Source organism: Marmota flaviventris, chromosome 2, assembly GCF_047511675.1.
Source record: "Marmota flaviventris isolate mMarFla1 chromosome 2, mMarFla1.hap1, whole genome shotgun sequence".
NCBI classification, from domain to species: Eukaryota; Metazoa; Chordata; class Mammalia; order Rodentia; family Sciuridae; genus Marmota; species Marmota flaviventris.
The window spans coordinates 110248937-110271884 of record NC_092499.1 but is presented as its reverse complement, the minus strand read 5'-3'; the positions used below and the strand labels follow the sequence as shown (position 1 = coordinate 110271884).

Here is a 22948-nt window from a genome sequence, read left to right as displayed (position 1 = left end):
GATTTGTGTGATTGACAGGCTAGAGAAGAGAGAGTTTTGTGAAGAGGAAAAAAAACTGGTTAATACCATCTTGTGCTGAGAAAGACCTAAAGTTCCTTTACAAACAAAAAGCCTATAAGACTCAACCATAAGAAAATCAGATACAAAAAATATTTTGCAACATACATGACAAAGGGTACTATTACAAACCTGAGATTTTACACATAATCAGAAATAAGCAAATGCTCCAGTAGAAAAATTAGAGAAGTGCATATGAATAGACAGTTCAAATTACCAATAAATATAGGAAAAGATGTTCATTCTTACTAGTACTCAACTACAAGTTAATTCAAGTTAAAAAAGTGAACTATAGCTTGGCGCAGTGGCGCAAACCTGTAATTCCAGCAGCTCAGGAGGCTGAGGCAGGAGGATCACGAGTTCAAAGCCAGTCTCTGCAAAAAAGCAAGGCTCTAAGCAACTCAGGGAGACCCTGTCTCTAAATAAAATGCAAAATTGGGCTGGGGATGTGGCTCAATGGTCTACTGCCCCTGAGTTCAATCCTTGGTACCACCCCTCCTGAAAAAAAGAACTATAATCTTTCAAGTATCAAAAAAGTTGAAAATATGAGCCAATGTTTGGTGAGTTGTTTGGGGGGGTAGAGTGCTGAGGATATTTATGAGGATCACAAGTTCAAAGTCAGACTCAGCAACTTAGGGAGTGTTAATGGGACAATCTTTCTGGAGGATAATTTATTAAGCATTAAAAACCTTAAAAATGTGCATACTTTATGAATAAAACTTGCTCTGTATACATAAAAAATGCACCTTTTAACCAATGATTCTACTTCTTGGAATTTATCTTAAGAATGATAACCAGGGATATATGCAGAGATATATACATAAAGGTATTTATAACATAAAGGTATTTCTACATCAAAGCATCTTAATGATAATAAAATTGGAAACACTATAAATGTCCAAAATAAATAATTTACTTTAAAAACTATGGTTTGGTTATATAATGAGAGAGATATGCAGCTAGTTAAAATTAGGTACTGAAAGAATTTTTAATTGTGTGGAGAAGTATTTATGCTTTATTGTTAGTGGATAATAAAAAAAATAGACTTAAAAATAGTATATATAATATCATTTCATTTACATTTTTTAAATGGACAAAGAAAAAAAAGACCAGATTATGCACTGAAAAAAATCTAAATGAACAGATACCTAAATGACAATGAAAATGGGATTAAGTTTTAACTTGCTTTTTCTGCTCTTCTACACCACCTCCATACTGGATATTGAACCCTAGATGCTCTAGGATGTGTGGAACACATTCCAAAGACACACAGTTGATCTCTGGGTTTTCCAATGCCTGGACATGGGTTCTGTCTACAATGATTTATCACTGAACTGTCCCCCAGCCCTTTTCATTTTTTATTTTGAGACAGGATCTTGCTAAGTTGTTGAGGATCTTGTTAAACTGCTGAGGCTGGCCTCTAACTTGTGATTCTTGCTGGTGTAGTTGATCATGACTATAATCCCAGCAATTTTGGGAGGCTAGGGCAGGAGGATCACAAGTTCAAATTCAGACTCAGCAACTTAGAGAGGCCCTAAGCAACTTAGTGTGACCCTGTCTCTAAATAAAAATATAAAAAGGGCTGAAGATGTAGCTCAGTGATAGAGCAACCTTGGGTTAAATCCCCAGTAAATCTCCGCCCCCAACCCACCTACTTTGCCACAAAAGTGATTAAGTGCCCCTGGATCCAATCCCTGGTACCAAACAAAACAAAACAAAATACAACTTGTGATTCTCTTCCCTCTACCTCTCAAATTAATAGGATTATAGGTGTGCCCCACTGTGCCTGGCTCTTTGTTTTGCTTATAAAAATAATGGACATGTTTCTTTTCTAATAAAAAATATGAATGTTTTCTTTTTTAAGTGTGGCTGCCAATGAAGTGCTCCTGGTGCCTTGAGGGAGTGCTGAGGGTGGTGAGGTCCTTCACCACACTGGCTTCTTCTTCAGTTTAGATCATCATTTCTACAGACACTGGCTGCATACTCTTTTTGTACCTGGTGCTGAGCTGGGCCCTATGAGAGTTATAGAGATGTCAGGTCATATCTCCAGGCTGGCTGATAATTGAGAGCTAAGTCCATGTTATTTGCCATAAAATACTTCTGTGTTGTTGGGAGTGTTTAGCATTTGCTGACAAAAAGATGCTACCTGGGTTATCTCTCTGAGAGTTCCTGAGATCTGCTGTCCTTGCTTAAAGCCTTGATCTCCCTGTCTCTGGAAATTCAGTTGATTAACATGTGATATATCACCCATGGATCCTGTGCAGTGGCTAACCCTGGTGGTGGGAAACCCAGATATCACCCTGTGTGTCTCTGGAATGTGTTTCACACTGATATACACATGTGACATACTGACCTGCCTCAGAGAATGCTAACAGGTAAGCTGGGATGGGGCCTGATACCTCAGAGATATTTTGACTAGATGTGGTGACACATGCCTGTAGTCCCAGCTACCTGGAAGGCATAGATAGGAGGATTACTTGAGTGCAAGAGTTTGAGACCAACCTGGACAACATAGCAAGACCCAGTCTCAAAAGAAAAACAAGAAACAGAAGAGATGTCCAATCCTTCATTTCTGACGAGGAAACTGAAGCCCCAAGGGGGTTTGGAAGTTGGTGGTAGAACCAGGACTCCTGACTCTGCCCCAAACATGTGATCTTCCCCATTTACAGCCCTGTATGTTTGGGAGAGGTGATCTTGGACATTGTCAAGTAATGACAAGGAAGTAAACTTTGAATGAAAAATTCACAGAAATTCTAAGAAATAGGTAGCATCCATCCTAGACGGCTAAGAGAGTTGAGTATATCAATGAAGTAGTTGCAACAAGAATCTCTCAGGCATTAAGATTCAGGATACTGGAGTGGGGTATAGATAGTGGTAGAAAGGTAGCTTAGCATGCATGAGGCTCTGGGTTTGATACCCAGTACCAAAAAAAAAAAAAAAAAAGAAAGAAAGAAAGAAAAGAAAAAAGTGTACACACACATTCTTCTGCAGAACCACTTATTCTGTGTAGAAAGGCCTTTCTACATCCAAGTAGTTTCTAACTTGCCACCATTAAAACCCCTTTTTGAGGCTGGGGTTATGGCTCAGCGGTAGAGCGCTCACCTTGCACGTGCAAGGCCCTGGATTTGATCCTCAGCACCACTAAAAATAAAATAAAGTTAAAAAAAATTAAATTTTTTTTGTTGTTGTTGGGTATGGTGGCCCACCTGTATCCCAGCTTCTATGGAGGCTGAGGCAGGAGGATCTCAAGTTCAAGGCCAGCCTGGGCAACTTAGTGAGACCTGTCTCAAAATAATAAAAAATAAGAAGGGCTGGGGATGTAGCTCAGTGGTAGAGCAACCCTGGGTTCAATCCCCAGTAAATCTCCCCTCTATCCACCCACTTTGCCACAAAAGCCTCATTTTGGTGGAAGATGCCATTAAAACGTGAACATGTTAGTTTGAAGGGGGGTTAGGTTAGCCTTTGGAATCCTTTCTCATCTTATGTGAATCATAAGAAAGATCATAGGAAAATGTGGGTCAGGGAGAAGCAAAATGTTCGGATGCTGGGTGCAGGAGAGCTCTGCACTAGAGGGAGGGTCCAGCAGGTGGGGATGGTGATATTCTAGAAGATGAACTGTTTGCTTCACTATTTTATGAAGGATGGCCCCATACCCACCCCCAACACACATAATAACAGAAGAGTCATCCCGGACTTTTCCATTTTTTTCTCTGCAGTCCTTTTCTTGCTCTGCAGCCTGGGCTCATGCTTAAGTTCCCATCCTTCATGGTCTAGTCTCCTGGGTTTTTCCCAGGCTGTGGGGCTGGCTGTTTCTAGAAGTGGGCAAGCTGACCTGTTCTGTTGAAATTCTTCCATTAATCAAACATACATCTGATTGTAGGAACTTGGATGGTAGAAGGTGCCCAATACAACTGAGCACAATTGGTCACTTGACTGCCGGATCTCCTCTTCCTTCCACCCCCATGAGAAAGGGAAGAAAGGGCAAGTTCAACTTCCCAGTGTATTTCTTAGAGAAAGTGGCCACTTGATAGGGAGGAAATGAGGTAGAGCAATGATGACCTGGAGTCTCCATAGATTGAAGCATTTGTGGATCCACACCCACCCCCATCTCTCTCCAGCCGTTGGGTGGTTAATAAATGAAGAAGATGGGCTGGGGATGTGACTCAGTGGTAGAGCATTTGCCTGTCAAGCACAAGGCAATGGGTTTGATCCCCAGGACCACAAAATAAACAAATGAATAAATAAAGGAAGACTAGAGGAATACATTCGTGAATGGATGGATGGATAAATGGAAGTTAGGTGGATGGGTGGGCTGGCAGATGGGTGGGGTGGGCAGCCCCACTCTGCCACAGTAACCTCTATCATGTCAGTATCTAGACTCTAAGGGAAATATCAGTGGATACAAAGTTGGATTTTCAGTGAAAACCTTTCTATATGTAGCCAAATCTAACTTAAGTAGAGACTAATTTATTTTAGATCTTAGAGTTGTGGGTTTATGTTCATTTGACAACAGTATTAAAATATGCTTACACTTAAAAACAGTTTCCGAAAGTAATCATCCCTCAGCCCAACTTGGCTCTGCTCAACAACTCAACAATTCCTTCCTTTTTGTGCTTTAGGAGTTTTTTCTTATTAAAAAAAAAAACTATTATTAAAAAGAAAAAAAACAAAGAAATCAAGAAACACAGGAAGGAAGTTAGTCTGCAGGACCAGGGAATTAAATGAGCTAACTTATGAAAGCAGCTGCCGCAGGCCAACCAGAGCAGCCACCTGTGACTTTGTGGACAGGGGCCATTTGTAGGTCAGTCTTCAGTTCCCTGGACACTTCTGGTTCCTGACCCTTACTTATCCTATACATGTTTCTTACTCTTGACCCTGAGTTTATGTTAGTTGGAGTGACTTCTTGAAAAACCAGATAATAATTTTTTGCAAAGCATCAGTGTGTTCTGTTTCTCTATTTTTCTTTACAGTTTGAAACTTCTTTGGGATCGCGTGCTTCCATTCTATTGAGCAGTGCTTTTCAAACTGGGTTTCCTGGAACTTTGGGGGTTCCATAAAGCTCCTGTAACCTTCATAATGTAAGGGTGGTAAATGGGTGGGTTTGCCTTTCCCCAAAAAGTACACATTTTTTTGGTGAGTGTGGTGGCACTGGGAATTGAACCTAAGGGCACTTTACCACTGAGTTATATCCCTAAGTCCTTTTTATGTTTTATTTTGAGGCATGGTCTTACTAAGTTTCTGAGGCTGGCTTTGAACTTGAGATCCTCTTGCCTCAGCCTCCCAAGTAGCTGGGATTACAGGAATGCTGGGATTACAAGAATAACAGCTTTTTATCTGTTTTACATATTGGATTTCTGTTAAAAATTTACTTGAGAGAGGGTTCTACATCTTAAATAATTGTAAAAGCCATTGTCAAGAATCAGTTTGGTGGTCAAGGAAGAGAAACAGGTTCATTTGAGAGCAGGTTTGACTCATTAACTGAGAGAAAGGTCCTGTTGAAGAGCCCAGGCCCTCTTCTATTGGCAGGTTCCTGCTTAGCCCATATTGCATGGTTCCAGATCTTCCACCTGATTCAGGCCGGTTTCCTGCTGCTCCCTCCTGTCTCGCTGCCTAGCCCAACATGCTGCCCCCCTGGCTTTGGATAAAGCTTTGCTCCTTATCCTCATCTCTCTGGCCTGGAATCCTGACCTGACTCCCACTCTGACTTCTGATAACACGTTTCTTCACTCTATTTTGGCTTCCTGGCTGTCTGGTCTTGTGCTTGCCCTGAACTTAAGTAACAATGTCCTAAAGGGTTTTCTGCCTTCCTGGATCCTAACCTCACTAGGAGCCCCTGCTTTTCAGCAGCCATGGTCCTCTCCATCACTATCTGCATTAAAGCTGGGATCTGAGGATGGGGTTCATGGGGACTGAATCAGGTTCCAGAATGCACTGGGACTGGAAACCGGAGATAGCATTGGATGTGGTAATCCAGTCAGTGGAAAGAAATGATAATTCACATTCATGGAAAACAAAGTTTACGTGGTACTTTCATATACTCATTTCATTTTATTCTCATTGCAGTCTGTGAGACAGTGATGGTTTTACATCTGTGTTAAGCACAAAGAAACTGAGGCTTGGAGTTATGTGATTTGCTAAAGATGGCAGAGGTAGAAATAGAATCTGGATCTTTTTTAAAAAAATATTTTTAGTTGTAGAGAAACACAATCCTTGTATTTTATTTATTTTTGTGTAGTGCTGAGGATCAATCCCAGTGAGTGCCTCATACTTGCGAGGCAAGTGCTCTGCCACTGAGACACAATCCCAGCCCAGAACTTGGATCTTTTGACTCTAAATTCTGAACTTGAGTGTTTGAGCTTGGAAACAGATTGGTTGCTAAGGCAATGGGGGAAAGGGTCTTATTCCTGAGAATTAGGAGTGACTTGGTTGGAGGATTGATATGTTGGGAAGGGCTGGGGATAAGAGGCAGAGTCAGTCATAGAGGCTCCTCAGTGGAGCCTGGCCAGGTAGAGGAATGGAGAGGGTCCTCAGCTATACCATCCTCAGACTCCCTGCCCGCCCCCCCCCCCTCAGGCTGATTTGATTCCTCCTGTCTTTGCCTTTGAGACACATTTGCTGAGGGTCCCATTCCTACTCTTGGGCTGCACCTGGGGTGGCCTTGAGTGGAAGTTCCTAAGCATTATCCTTACCCTATGACCCTGAAAACTTGCAGGGTAATTCCAGAGGAATTTTGGCTCATTGTTCTCCAGGGTGGGAAAAGGAACTGCAGTGATTGCTATGCGGAAGCAGGAGGAACATGATGCCACATCTTTCTCTCTTGGAGTGCTTCCCATTTGATACCTCACATGGCATCTTGTCTCTGGGTTGTAGGGACCTTGCATTCTGTGCAGCTCCATCTCCATCTTGATAAAGTGTGGCTTTGGGATGAGTCACTCAATTCATTGCCACTTTAGAGATGGCTGAGGAGAATGAGTTAGATCTATTGTTTTCATAGTCCTTACAAAAATCTTCAGCAGCTGGCCCCTGGGAGTTGACAGAACACATCCAGTTGGCCATGGCTTCCACAGAGGATGGGGGTAGGAGGGCAGTGGGAGTGGTCTGCCTCGATGCAGGCCCTGAGAATTTAACACCAATAATAAAATAAAGTATAAAAAAATCACTATGCTTTTTATTATCAGCAGGTGCCAAGCTTTTAAACAAGAGCAGGAATAAAATACCTTCCTGGGAGCTGAGGGTGTAGCTAAGTGGGAGAGTGCTTGCCTAGCATGTGCAAGGCTCTGGGTTCCATCACCAGCACCTCAAACAAACAAATAAACAGAAACCCATACATGAAACTCCTCCCTTCTATGGTGGGTCTTCCCCCCACTAGTTGGCACACCACTGCAAGCTAGTTACCTAGAGAGCTTCACTGAAGCTGGAATCAGTAGACATGGATTTGTATCCTCACTTTGTTGCCTGGTTCAACTTCCAAGTCATTTAACCTCTCCAAGCCTCAGTTTTCTCATTGGTAAAATTGAACTAAGATAATGCCTGCAAATATTAAAAAAAAAAAAAAAAAAAAAAGAGTGAGCCAGGCATGGTGGCACACATCATAATCCCACCCTTTTAGGAGGCTAAAGCGGAAGGATTACAAATTTGAGGCCAGCCTGAGAAACTTAGCGAGATCCTGTCTCCAACAAAACCAACAAAAAAGGCTGGAGATGTATCTCAGTGGTAGAGCTCCTGGATTCAATCTCTAGTACTGCGAGGAAGAAGAAAAAAAGAAAAAGAAAGAATGTAAGATTAGTTTATAAAGAGAATAGTTATACTGTCCATATTGCTATGCAGATCTATCCCATAGTGTGACGTTTGGGTCATTTCCAGGTTATTCCCACTTCACAGTGAAGAATTTGGGAGGATTGAGTAAGGCTCTTCCATGCAGTTTAGGAGCTGGGGTTGGGACATTTCTGAGAACTGACAGGCTGTTATAGGTGTACTTGTTTTGTGCAGTTCCTAGGCAGACAACAGGAGAACCTGTGTGAGGTGCCAACCTAGACCCTGCCAAGTTTAGATGCAAGTACATTTGCCTTCAACCTAATCTCCACCCAGCCCACTCTGTCCTCCCAAGTGCTGAATGAGTGAGGAGCTGAGCCTTCTCAGAGAGGCAGGTTCTTAATAGAATTTCAAGAGAATGTAATGGCAGAGTAGGCAAGATAGTTTCTGTGTCTTGAGGATTTACTGTCCTTTGCTAAACCTTCTTACATGACTTTGCAAGCCAGCCTCAGGCACCGAGTTCCCACCTGTCCACACCTCCTGGCTTTCCTGCAGCTGGATGGCAAAGTTCCTTCTCAGACATGATCTCATGATTTCCCAAACAACCCTGGGAGGTGGGCAGAAAAGGTTTTATTGTCTCCATTTGACAAGGGTGGAAACTAAGGCCCAGGGGCCTGCACAGGCTACTCAGGGTCACAGCGGGTTAATGGAAGGTCTCTAACTAGAACCTATATCTCCTGATGCCAGCCCAGAGACAGAAATTTGGAGAGTAAAATGGAAACTTTCATTTCTGTTCAGAGTTGTCACAGGCTTTTTGGAATTTTCTGATAGGAAGCTTTTTCAGGTGACAGAGGGAGAGATATGAACTGACAAGGCAGTTCCTTATCCATACCTATGAAACTCTTTTGTGCAGATGGGGAAGGGGATGGGAGGGGGGTGGGGAGATTGAGCCCAGACTCTTATGCATACTAGATAAGTACTGATCACTAAGCTATATACCCAGCCCTATTTCTTCCCATAATTTTTGAATTAGTGTTGGCAATGATTATCATTAGAGGTTGTCTGTCTCTCCTCTGCTCCCTTCCTACATGATTCCCTGGGTGTCACTCTCCTAAGAGAAGCCCTTACCACCTACCTGTCTCCCTCATAGCCCATCTGGTTGGCTTCCATACTGTGGGGCCTCACCATCTGGCTGCAGAGCCTGTCTGGTGGACAGACAAATGCCTGTCACCATCACTGTCTTTACCTGCCCTTAGGTTTGCTGGTGCACTCTGACTGGGTAATAGGGCCATGTCAGGTTCTGCTTTTTTGAATCTGTCAGGAGTACAATGGTTATGGGGTAGTCCACTGCAAAATTCCACTTCTCTTATCCCCTGTGGCCTAGGCAATCTGTCATAGATTGTGAATGAATACCACCGTAATTTTATTGCTGACCCTCTCAAGCAAAAACTGCTGGTGAGCTGAAGGAGGTGGTGCATGCCTATAATCCCAGCTCAGCTACTTTTGAGGCTGAGTCAAGAGGATTGTATATTTGAGTCCAGCTTAGACAACTTAGTAAGACTGTCTTAAAATAAAAAAGGGCTTGGGATATAACTCAGTGCTTACCTGGTATGTACGAGTCTCTGGGTACAATCCATAGTTTAAAAAAAAATGCTAATGGGAGAGATGCTCCTTCTGATTCCCTCTACTTCCCTTAAAGATCAAAGAATGCTGCAGGTAGATGTATAATATTGCAAATGACAGAAATGATAAGAGTAACAGTGGTATGGTTTCTTCATGTGTGAAATGGAGATAGAGGGCTATTGTAAGTCAGTGGTTCTCAGCCCTGGCTGCCCATGAGTTACCAGAGAGCTTTTAAATATCTCTATCTCCCGGCTATAGCTAAGAGCTAGGAGCTCAGAATCTCCAGGCTGAGACCTAGACCCCAGGAGTTTTAAAGTTTTCAGGGGATTCCAATATGCCACCAAGGCTGAAAACAAGTGCACTAGGATCAAAGAGTTGGCTAATTGTTTAGAACAGAGATATCCCTGCAGAGTGTAGTAGGACACATTTGTAAACCTAGCTACTTGATAGGCTGAAGCAAGAGGATCTCAAGTTCAAGACCAGCCTCAGCAACATAGTGAGGCCTTGTCTCAAAAAACAAAAAGTCTTTGGGGTGTAACTCATTGGTAGAGTGCCCTCTGGTTTCTAGTCCCTGTACTGGCGCGGGGGGCGGGGGGGGGGGGAACAGGGATATTCACATCTGGCTATTTTCTGGAATCATGGGGGAGGGGTTCTTTTAAAATTATGCCAATTTCTTAGCCATACATTCCAGACCATTTGAATCAGTGACTTCTGGCTGTAGGTGCCTGTGCTCAGCTTTCACCTGAGCTAGTGGTTATGCTGATGCTGGGCCAACATTATAAATATTTCCAGTCTTCATAATTATCTAGCCAAGGAATCATGATTCCTATTTTACAGATAAAGAAACTGATGTTCAGAGCAGGTAGCAACTTGAACCATGTGATAGCATAAATAAGTTCCTAAGGCCATGCCTGTCTGATCTTGAAGACTGATATTGTTGATCAATCTCCATTATGGGGGCTTGGGGCATGGCCCTGGAGAAGGGTGTTCTCTCTTCCCTAAATGGCTCAACCAGATGAGGTAAACCAGCCAGCTGTCTTTGCCTTCCCTGAGATTCCCCACAGCAGGTTGAGCACAGGGTCCTTCCCCAGTGAGGAGAGGTGAGATGCAAGGTGTGGCTTGGTATTTGGCTCCTCTTAGTCACCCACTCTCAAAATACTTTCTTTGGAGGGGGATTAAGTCTGTCCCAGTCATCTCCCAGTGCAATGCTGCTCTCACAAGGAAGAAACTCAAGAGGGAAAAGCAAACACTCATTTGCTTTTTGAGAGTTTGAGGAATTTTTCAGGCATGTGACATAGAAAAATGTCTCTGTTCCCCTCATAAGACAAAGAGTAGGCTATGTCAAGGTGACCTAAAACCTGTAGCTCTACTTGACAAAATTGCTTTTTGCCCTTCCCAAACCCTAATGTAGTCAAAACAGCTTGGGATTGGGAGATGGGGGACTTGGTGCTACCACCTGCATGCTCTGTGAGCTTGAACAGCCCACTTAAAATCGTTCAGCTTCACGTTCTCCATCAGACAAGTAGAAACTCAGGGCTGCTATGACAAAGCCACAAGAACTCTGAAATGCCAGTAGCCTCTTGAGGCATCAGAAGAAGAGGAGTGTGGCTGCGCTGCCACCAAGGCTCACAGCCGTCTGGAACCAGAAGGTTTGTCAAGTGTTTGCTGGCATCCTCTCAGGACCCAATGTCCCCAAGGCCAGAAGTAGCTCCTAGTGACCATCAGTGTTAGAGACACGCTGAATGCATTCCATCTGGCTTCACTCCATCTGTATCAGTCCCTAGTGTATGGGCAACTGAGAACCAATGTTTGGGGTCTAAATAGCTGAAACTTTAGAGTTAGTGGACAGTGCAATATAAATTTGGCTCCGGAAAGCCTTCCATGCCCAGCCCGGTCCCCAGGGACCTCTTTCTCCCCAGAACTCCCTCTGCACCTGTTGCCTGTGCCTTTGGTCCCTGCTCCTTACTGCCCAGCACACAGCAGATGCTCAGTGTTGAGTGAATGGGGGATGAGGAAGGAGACATTCATGAACCTGTGTTTGTGACATTTCTAAAGTGCTTTACATAGAATGCTGTATAAGTGTTGGTGAATCTATGCCTTGCTTGCTCCACATGACTTTCTTGTTGTCACTCAGTTTATTTTGAAGACCATCTGACTTAGGGTTTTTCTAATAATAGAATGGTCTAGATGTAATGCTATTTTCTGAGGTTGAGGCAAATATCCAGGGTATCTCATCACCCCAGAGCCACTAAGAGAATACTTCTTTAGTCTGGAGTTTGGTGGCCCCTTATTAAGCCATTAAGCTGAACCGTAAAACTTTCTGATCTGGGTGTGATGGCTCAAGCCAGTAATCCCAGCTATTGGGGAGGTTGAGGCAGGAGGACTGCAACTTTGAGGTTGGTCTCAGCAATTTGATAAAAGCCCATCTCAAAACAAATATAAAAAGGGCTGGGGATGTGGCTCATGGGTAGAGCACCGTTGTATTTAAAATCTAGTACTAAAAACAAAACAAAACAAAACTTTCTGGGTTACCCAAGAAGTGGGTTTGTGGGGTGGCAAGAAAACCTGGGGCAGAGTAAAAAGGGATTATGAGAACCCTCAAGAGGTGTGGCCACTGACAGTCTGCAGGGACTTAGATCTGCCCCTGCTGATGGCCTGCTTAGAGATGGAGAAGCATAAGATTGCTGCTCTTCTCTTGGGGGTGGGCTGCCCTTGGAGCACTTAGGAAAGCTGGCTTAGGGCTACTTGCCCCTCTGGCATGGGCACCCTTTCATGGTTATTGCTTTGAAAGGATGAAGTGAAGGATTCCTAGGCCCAGCCCCAGTTGCTACGGAGCAGGCCTTCACCCCTGTGACTGTCTGAGGGGCTTTGTGGACCGTGGGTTAGGCAGCCAACTTTTGAGGCTTGGGTTTGGGATTAACACTGTGATGACCTCAGGCAAGCCAGTGCCTCAGTTTCCTAATTTTATAACTCTGTAGTCACACTGTCATGGTCTCCCACTATGATGATTACCCTTGTCAGGCTGCCTGTACCCCAACCTCCACCCCAACCAGAATACCTATCAAGACCACCTGCTTATAACACTGTGATTTCATCTGGTGGATTAGACTTGGATGCCAACTTTGCAAGGTGATGCTTTGTAAGGACAAGGCTGTCATCCTGATCAAGTCAATACTTTTCAGGGGCTTGGTGTTCACCTTTGTATACTCAGGATAACAATTTTTACATGCATTCCTAGTTAAAGGTAGAAGATTTATGAACAGAAGGGAAGCCAAGTACTTGTGCCATCTTGGTCACTGGTTGTCAGCCAGGTGGGGATGCTGGCCAAGGGCATGATTTGTCATGTTCTGGTAGAATGACTGAATTAGTAACCCAGTAGCTGGCAGTGGGGGTAACTTCCCCAGTGGGCACAGGACATCCTAATTGTTTGTGTCTGTGTTCCTTCAGTGGCCAGTTTGCTATCGTGAAGAAGTGCCGGGAGAAGAGCACAGGACTGGAGTATGCGGCCAAGTTCATCAAGAAGCGACAGAGCCGGGCCAGCCGGCGGGGTGTGTGCCGAGAAGAGATCCAGCGGGAGGTGAGCATCCTGCGGCAGGTGCTGCACCCCAACATCATCACGCTGCACGACGTCTACGAGAACCGCACCGATGTGGTGCTCATCCTCGAGCTGTGAGTGAGGTGCCAGTGATCCACGGGGGCAGGAGGGGCGGGCAGGGTGGTGAAAGCTTTAGCTAAGGCTAGGGGATAGCAATGACCAACCTAAGCTCAGACCAGAGGTGAAGACAGTGGTGGGCAGTTTCCCTCTTCCTCAGTCACCCCCATGCTTCTTCTGAAACTGGACCAAAGGAGGGACAGACAAGCTTGCTGAGTAGCAGGGGCAGAGGGCGATGGTCTCAGTCTTCTTTTCATTGGTCCTGGGGATGGAAGGGAAGAAATGACTGGCGCTGGGTCATCTTCTGGCTGGAGGAGCGTGAGGGAGGGTGAGAGGGGGCAGCGGGTGGGGTGGGGAGCAGGGGAAGCTGTCAGGAAGGAATCTGTTCTATGAGGAGGGGAAGAACAAACATCCTTTGAGCTCTATGACGCTCTTCTCCAGCCCTTTCCTGGGGAAAATCCACTGTATGTGTACTCTGTTTAACACCTTTATTGTTTCCTGATAACTATTATTTAGAGAGGCCGACTATAGGCAAGCATTTTATGGGTGCATTACGTTTGTCATCTTGTTCAATCCTTACAACAACTGTGATGACAGAAATGTCGTCTAACACAGGAGTTATTTTGTATTCACTGAGCCAAGCACTTCTATTACCTGGTCTAGCCCTCAGAACAATGCTATCACATGATGACTCTTATTATCCCCATTTACAGACAAGAACACTGGCAGGCAAGGTCATTTATAAGCCAGGAAATGATAGGGCCAGGACTGGAGTCCATATGACTTGTGCAGACAGCTATAGACATGAGGCAGGACAGCATTGTGTTGGTCTAGGTGAGGAGGACTTCACAGTGGTTGGTGGAATTTGGATAGATGACACCAAGATTCCAGGGGTTGGTTGGCCACTGTCATGTTTACTTGGTGCCTTCTCCAAGGAACAGAGAGTTAGGGCCCTGGCAAACAACAGGGTTTGAGGTGGCCCAGGTCACAGTGGCTATGTCTAGGAAAATGTTCTAGCTGGGCATGTTGGCACCTTCCTGTAATCCCAGCTACTTGGGAGGCAGAATCAAGAGGATCTCAAGTTCAAGGCCAGCCTGGGCAATTTAGTGAGACTCAGTCTGGAATAAATTTTTATAAAAAATTTTAAAATAATGTTCTGAGCTTCATAAACATATGCATCTGCCAGTGAGCAGGGAAATGGGGGCATTTATCTCAGTGATCCTTGAACTTGGGTAGTTTACCTCATGGCTCCATTTCAGATCTCACCTGCAAACCAGGTAGCCATCCTTAACCTGCCAAAAAATTGGGTGTACTACCTGACATTTGAAATCATTTTATTTTAAGAACTATCTTTTTGTTGGCAAGATATTTAAGAAGTACAAGATGGACTGGGGTTGTGGCTCAGTGGTAGAGCACTTGTTTAGCAGGTGTGAGGCCTTGGGTTCAATCCTCAGCACCACATAAAAATAAATAAGTAAAACGAAGGTATTGTGTCTATCTACAACTAATATTTTTTTTAAAAAAAGAAGAAGTACAAGAACGTTTGTATATTCTTGAATTTGATTCAAGCCCGATGTTTAAATGCATAGAATTGTCTGTGTTCTACCCTTCTATAGCACCCAGTGTCCATTCTGTTTTCCTTATACGTGTCCCTATGCCTGTCTGACCCAGATAAAAGCCTGATGTGTTCCTCCAGGGATGGCCTTCAGGGTTCGAAGTCAGCCATTAGTAATGGGCCCTCTTCTTGGGAGCTCAGGGGCATGCACCATCCATTGCATTGCACTGATGCTCCTGCCACTTGTCTGGGCTACTGTGCTTGTTGAGTTCTGATTGTTCACAGTTTCTGTCTCCACTTCTAAGTTGTCTCATTTCTCTCGGCTCTCAGGATGCCTATCTATGGAGTACTAAGGACTTTTTTTTTTCTTTTTGGTACTAGGGGTGGAACCCAGAGGTGCTCTACCACTGAACCACATCACCAGAGTCAGTATCTCACTAAGGTGCCCAGGTTGTCCTCAAACTTGTGATCTTCTTTCCTCAGCCTCCTGAGTTGTGTGTCATTGTGTCTGGCAGTGCTAAGGATTTTTAAAATTAGGAAAGACCCAAGTTCACTAAGACTATGTCTAAATCATGTGTGGCCAGAGTCTGAGAGGGAAGACCTCCAAGGAGAGGAATTCATGGGCTTTTTGTGCTTAGATTTGGTGAATCATGTTGGGCCTGTAGGAATCTTTGACTTCTGGGTCCTCGCTCTGCCCTGGTTTTGCTTAGTAGTTGAATATGGGTGTTGGCGTCCACTTGCTCAGTTGAAACTGCTCAGTTACAGGTTTGATGGAGAGTCCCATCCTGATTCCATGGCCCCTCTCAGCACCTTGTCTGGTATAGGGCTTCCATTTACTTTCTGCTAAAGCAGTTAGGAGGAGGAGGACATGAACAAACCTGACTCAAGCTCCTTTCAGCTGTCACTATCCCATATGTGACTCCCTAGAAGGAGTTGCCTCTGGACATGGCTGCTGAAGGCAGGGTTGGGAAGAACTTAATTGTCCATACAAGCTGACTTCAGTGTGGTAGGAAGAATACATTCAAAATCTCAGTAGATTAACTCATGTCTTATATGGAGCTTTCTGTGAAGAACATCAGCCTTCCAGTGAGGGCCAGGCAGGCCCCTCATTGCAGCCCCTACTACTCAGGACCTCCCAGACTCCAAGCTTGCAGAAAGTGATACCCTGTGGTTACAAACCAGAGAATGGCATGGTGGTGGTGCTGAATTGAGTCCAGCTTCCTGGGCGCAGCAGCTCTGGCAGCATTCTCCCCACTGCTACATAAGCAGATCATTTGTGCATACATTCCTGGAAGAGTTCTGGAAAGCATTTGGGCTGGCAGACCAACCTGCAGGGAGGAAGGAGACAAAGGTCAGGTTAGCAGGCAAGGAACAATCCTGGAAGGCTTGAGGAAGAGGCCAGGCTATTCATTTTGCTTTCCATATCAAAAAGCTAAGGAGATTTAGGTGTGAAATGAAGCCTGGAAGGAGATGGGAAATGACTCCAGAGCACAGGTCATAGAGTCAAGAAGTCCTTGGTAGAAACTTGTTGCTGGACACATCGTGGTGGATACTCAGGAGGCTGAGGAAGAAAGGTGGCTTGAGCCCACTATGCCCCTTGGGTGCCCACAGGCAATATTTAATAGTGAATAGCCACTGCTCTCAACCCTGTCTGTCTCTTCCTCTCCCTCCCTCTTCTCTCTCTCTTCTCCCTCTTCCTCTGTCTCACTCTCGCTCCCCTCCCGCCGTGGTGCTGGCATTTGAAGCCAGAGCTATGCTAGGCAAGTACTCTACAGTGAGATTTATCCCCAGGGTGGGACCCTGTCTCTTTTTAAAAAGAAAAGAAAGAGAAGAAAAAATAACTGTGTTCATGGGAAAAAGAAATAAAGCCCAGGCTACTTGATTAGGCTAGGAAAAGAGGCACCTGAGCATTGATGTGAATGTCCCCAGCCTGGGTATCCAGGGCTTGGATAATCACCTTGGGTAGATTCCTCAGCCTTCCACTTTCTGAGTCTCTGGGAGAGATTCTAAGGGCTGCAGTGACTGTTCCCTTTTTCATCCCAAGGAGATCATGTCACACCAGGTCTCCTGCCCAGGTCACATCTTCAAACAGATGACTAATTACTACTATCCAAAGTCCTCACCCAGCCTCGGTTTTCACTTTAGTGGCTTTGGGGTAACAGGATAGATCATCATTAGAATGATAATCTTTTACATTTATGCAACACTTTATTTAAAGTAGGAATAGTAGAATTATTATTTTAGACTGAGAGATTTGCTGGAGGTCATAGCCTCATTTAACCCAGTTGGGGGACTAGGAGTATAGAAGACAAGGGTGGGACTGGGTTCTGTGTTTCAGAGGTGACACAACAGATTTGAAAATCTGAAAAGGCTCTAGAGAGGCCCCTTGTCTATGCCAAGTTTTTGCTGTCTATATGATACAGAATATTCTCTTATTACTTATTTATTCACTCATTTATTCATTCTTATGTGGTACTAGAGATTTAACCCAGGGATGCTGTACCACTGAGGTGTATTACTACCTCTTTTTACTTCTTATTTTGAGACAAGGTTTCACTAAGTTGCTGAAGCTGGCTGATCCTCCTGCCTCAGCATCCCAAGTCATTGGGATTACAGGTATGTGCCATAGAACCCTGGCCCATATTGATTTTTTTTTTTTTTTGGTACCAGGGATTGAACCCAGGGGCACTTAACCACTAAGCCACATCCCCAGCTCTTTTTCTTTTTTTTTTTTAAATTTTGAGACAGAATCTCACTAAGTTGCTTAGGGCCTTGCTAAGTTGCTGAGGCTTGTCTAGAACTTCTGATCCTCTTTCCTCAGCCTCTTGAGTTGCTAAGATTACAGACATACACCACAGCTCCTGGCTCATATTAATATTTTAAATGCTTTGTTTCTTTCCTTTGTTTTATTCACCAAACTTCTTTGAATGGCTTTCTCATACTAGGTGCAGTGGAGTCAAAGATAACCTGGCTGGGGAGAGAGTCAGATAAAGATGTCCAGTGTGTTGAGGGCCTGGCTGTAACTTAACAGCAGGGCAGTGCCTGGGTGGCTTTCACTCTGCATCAACAGTTCAGGCTTTGCTATGTGGAGAGAATGTGGCAAGGGACCTGTGGTGGACTTGGACTTAGGACACCTGGGTCTGAATCTTGGTTGTATCACTTACTAGCTACGGGACCTTGGGCAAGTCACATACTCTCTTTGGACCTCAGTTTCATCATCTGATGAATGGAGATAGTCACTCCATCATACCTCTCAGGGTGGATGAAAGGCACAAGTGAGAGAATGTCTGGGAAAGCACATTGCACAGGTGGCAAACTTTGAACGCAAAATCAAGCCCTATTCTACCTCCGCCACCCCAGCAGTGATACTGTGCATGGTTTTTACTTCAAGAACTTTATCAAAGACCTTATAGCCTGTACTCAACATTGCATAAAGATTCCTCCCACTCCCACCCCCACCCCAGAGGTGATTAGACTGTTTTCTTCTCCTGTTTCACAAGAAGGAAAGCTGAGCCCTAGAATTTTCACATGCCCCACCCCAAGGTCAAGGTTGAGTCTTTGGTGTAGAAGAATTGGGATCCTATCCTGGCCCTTTGATCCCAGTCTGCAACTCAAGGTGACTCCTGCAGCATCTGTGGGGGTGCTCCAGTTTCCAGCACCTGTCCCAGGTCAGTGTAGGGATACGGTGGGGCACCGGATGACTTCACCATGAGACACTGAGAAAAGAGTGCACCAGACTCACCCCCAACACTAAGGTAACCACTTCAGCCCTGTGAGCAGAGTGCCACTACAGCTTTTACAGATGGTTTGTACCAATGTACCATTCTTGTCTCACTCTCTTGTCTCCCTCTCACCTTCCTCCTGCTCTCTTTTTTCCCTCTTCTTTTTTTATGCCATTGATTTGTTATAAAAATTTGGTCATTTGACCTGGTAATTATCTCAGTTCAGATTTAACTTATTCCTTTCACAGTTATTCAGCACATTCCTCTGCCCCCTATATTTCCTGTAAATTGGTAGTTAGATCTAAAGGAGGTGCCTTCCTATTGCTACTGTCCAATAGAAATGTAATATGAACTAAATATGTAATTCTGGTTTTCTTTGTGTTGGGGCATACTGGCAACTGAACACAGGAGCATTCTACCACTGAGAAATATCCTTTTATTTTTTATCTTGAGACAGGTTTTCACTAAGTTGCTGAGGCTGTCCTCAAATTTGAAATCTTCCTGCCTCAGCCTCCCTATTTGCTGGGAATAGAGGTATATGCTACCACACCCAACTATTTCCCCCTCCTCTTCTTCTTCTTTCTGTTCCTCATGTATGGTACTGGGGATTGGACCCAGGATGTTCTACCATGAAGCTACATCTCCAACCCTTTAAATTTGTTTTTTTTAATTTTGAAACAGGGTCTTACTAAGTTGCTCAGGCTTGTCTCAAATTTGTATTTCTCCTGCCTCAGTCTCCCAAGTAGCTGGAATTACAGGAGTGCATCACCACACCCAGCTGCACGGATTCTTTTATTCCATTCCAATCTTAATTATATTACTCAAGACACACATACTTCATACAATGATCAATAGGTTACTGAACAGCTAAGAAAGAGTTAATGTAGCCACAGTGTTAAAGAGGTAGCACTGAGAGCAAAGGCAGAGAGCAGACACAGAGGCAAAACCGTTACTGCAGGTGGTCAGAGGAGATTAAGAACCAGCCTAAGAACTTGTTGAGGGCTCAGAACTTGTTCAAGGAACTTGTCAAGTGGTCTGACAAGGTGATGGGGTAAAGGACCAGTGTGTCCTGTCTTAGGGGTCCTTCCCTATATGCTTCAGGTAAGAGAGTTGAATCATTTGGTGGTCTAGTGTGTTTGATAAGCTCATGAACCTATTTTCTCTGATGAGGCTTTGATACACTCATACATCCATCTGCCTCTGATTTAATTTGAGAAGTTCATAGGTGGTCATTTTTTTATTAGTACAATTAATCTATTCATCAGTTTGTGCCTTATGATTGTGCTATGTAGCTTGGGGTTGTTCTTTTTTGTAAGTTCTATATGTCCAACACCTAGTGGTTTAGCAATTTGACCAGGAACATTACCAAGTCATGCTGCCTTAGCACTTGACTCAAAATGCAGTAACTCAGGGCAAACTACTGCTTCATAACTCAGGGCTAACTCCAGAGTAACTCAGGGTTAGGCACGAGCTGAAAACTGCTGTTCCATACTATGTGGAGTAACTCAGAGCAGGGTCACAGCTGGCTCTCTACAGTCTCTAAATTCTTAACTGATTCCAGCATCAAATCCAAAGTTTGTTTACTTTGGTGCCAGAAATTGAACCCAGGGCCTCACACATGCTAAGCCAATGCTCTAACACTGAACTGCTTTCCTAGCAACTACAAAGTTTAAAGTCCAAAGTCTCATCTAAATATCATCTAAATCAGTTATGGTGAGACTCAAGGTATGATTCATTCTGAGGCAAATTGCTTTCCAGCAATTTGTGGAAATGAATTTGTATGAATTTGTGACATAAAATGTGTTATATACTTCCAAAATACAATAGTAAGACAGGCATGGGATGGACATTACCATTCCAAAAAAGAGAGAATTTTAATATTTATTTTTTAGTTTTTGGTGGACACAACATCTTTGTTTGTATGTGGTTCCAGGCCGCACGCATGCCAGGCGAGCGCGCTACCGCTTGAGCCACATCCCCAGCCCCCAAAAAAGAGAAATAGGAAAAAGGAAAAGAGTGACAGGTTCTTTTTTTTTTTGTACTGGGGATTGAACCCAGGGGTGCTTAACCACCGAGCCACACCCTAACCCTTTTTTATATTTTATTTAGAGACAGGTTTCACTAGATTGCTTAGGGTCTTGATAAATTACAAAGCTAGCTTTGAACTCACGATCCTCCTGCCTCAGCCTCCCCAGCCTCTGGGATTACAGGCGTGCACCATTGCGCCTGGTGGGAGTGACAGGTTCTGAGTCAGTCTAAAACTTGAGACTCCAGAATACTTTTTGGCTTAATGCTCTGCCCTTCAGGCCCTCTGGGACAGAGGTCCTGCCCATACAGCTTTGGGTGGCCCTGCCCTCGTGCTTTTGCAATGCACAGCCCATGCCTCAGTTCTCACGGATTCTCCTGGCAGAAAGTACACCTGTGGCTCAATTGGTTTGAAGTCTCAAGGACTCCTATTCCAAGGAAACCTAGGTGGAGGCAGCCATACCCACGTGACTTTGCTTCACACAAGCCCACAGCAGGGCTCCTCTGGGAACCACACCTGAAGTGTGTGATGATGATAGAGTTGGAGAGCCCACGCTATGAGGCAGCTCTGGGTAGTGAGCCCTCCTATGGTGGTTCTATCCCCCAGGCCCTGGCACTATGGGTTTGTGATGGGAAGGGCAGACCCCTTTTCTTCCATGATCCCTGAAATGACTTCAGGGTCTTTCTGTCATTGTCTGGGACAGTAGATTGACTAATCTCCCTATTATTATTAGATTAGATGGCTGACTAATCTCCCCCATTGTCTTGCTGAGTAGCAGCTGGCTTCCCTTTACATGGCTGATCCAGATTAATCTCTTTATGAGCAATCCTTGGCCACACCTTTGTTCTCTCCTAAACAGGTTTGCTCATTTTTTACCCCCAATGTAGTAGGCTGAGAATTTTTCCCACTTTTAAGTTTTATTGTCTTTTTGATAAACAATTCCATCTTTAAAATATTTCTCAGCTGGTCACAGTGGCATGTGCCTGTGATCCCAGCAGCTCAGTAGACTAAGGCAAGAGGATTGCAAGTTGGAGGCTGGCCTGGGCAACTTAGCAAGACCTTGTCTCAAAACAAAAATTTAAAAAAAAGGATTGGCAAGCTGAGAGTGGTAGTACATGCCTATAATCCCAGCAACTCAGGAGGCTGAGGCAGGAGGATCCCAAATTCAAAGCCAGGCTTAGCAACTTAGTTGTGTCCTAAGCAACTTAGAGAGAGACTCTGTATCAAAATAAAAAAGGGCTGCGGGCATAGTGATAAAGTACCCCTGGGTTTATTCCCCAGTACCATAAAATAAAAATTTGTAAAACAGGGTGAGCAACTCAGTGAGACAAAATAAGGCTGGGGATGTATGTGGCTTAGTGGTCAAGTGCCCCTGAGTTCAATCCACCCCCACCTCAAAAAAAAAAAAAAAAAAAAAAAAGAAAGGATGGCAATGTAGCTTAGATGTAGAACACTGCAGGATTCAATCCCCAGTGCTACAAAAAATAAAATAAAAAAATAAAAATAACTAAGAATAAAATAAATAATAAATTTAAAAGATAAAAATTGAAATTAAAAAGATAAAACATTTCTCTCTTTTTACTTACTGTGAGCAGTCAAGAGGAACCAGGTCACTCCTTCAACATTGTACTTAGAAATTTTCTCAGCCAAATATCTAATTTTTTCATTCAACCTTCCACAAATTACAGCATATAAACAAAATTCAGCCAAATTCTTGGCTACTTTGACTTTTTCTTCATTGCCCAGCATCTTATTCCTTATTTCCATCTGAAACCTCATCAGAATGGCCTTTACCCTCCATAGTCCTACTAACATTCTATTCATGACCACTAAGGTATTATTCTCTTACAAGTCCGAGAGTCTCCTCCTGTCCTTCCAAGCCTTCACCAAAATCACCATTCGTAACCCATTCATGACAACATGGACTGGGTGGTTTATTTAAACAGAAACTTATTTCTCATGCTTCTGGAGGCTGGAAAGCCCAAGATCAAGGCACCAACAAATTTGGTGTCTAGAAAGGGTTTACTTCCTCATAGATAGCATCTTTCCTGTACCCTTGCTAGGCGGAAGAGATGAATGAGCTCTCTGGGGGTCTCTTTTATAAGGGCTCCAATCCCATTCATGAGGCCTCCACCTTTATGATCTAATCACTCCCCAAAGGCCCCACCTCCCAATATCATCACCTTGGGGGTTAGAATTTCAAAATATTAATTTGGGGGGACACAGGTATTCAGACCATAGCATCATTCCCCAATGCTTCTTTCCATTCTCTGCCACCTCAGTCATACAGAGAAGATGGTAACTGCCAGGATAACCAGGGACCTGGGCCTAAGTGTCAGCAGAGACCTTTCTGGCAATATCCTCAGGGTGATTTGTGCCCTTGACCCCCAAAAGAAAGAATACAGCAATCGGTGTTTGATGTTGCTTGGACAAGATCCTAGGCAGGGCAAGGGGGATTCTGCCTTCCAGGATGCCTGGGGGTCAGGTGCGGGGTGCACCCATCCACCTGGCCTCATGACACACAAGGCTGACCGGGCCTGGGCCCTTCCTGCTGGTGTCTT

General features: G+C 44.2%; 1 protein-coding gene across 8 annotated transcripts in view; it reads left to right on the top strand.

The window, feature by feature from the left end:
- Dapk2 (death associated protein kinase 2) overlaps positions 1–22948 on the top strand; it is a 160381-nt gene that overhangs the window by 49047 nt on the left and 88386 nt on the right. For 7 of the 8 annotated variants that reach the window (XR_011706682.1, XR_011706681.1, XR_011706683.1 and 4 more), the window contains exon 3: positions 12880–13101. Coding sequence is in view for 4 of the 8 variants with exons in the window: in XM_027925970.2 (XP_027781771.1) it covers positions 12880–13101 (222 nt within the window). In the remaining 4 variants the exon portion in view is untranslated. The remainder of the gene's footprint in view (positions 1–12879; positions 13102–22948) is intronic. The other variant, XM_071608371.1, reaches the window with a different exon arrangement.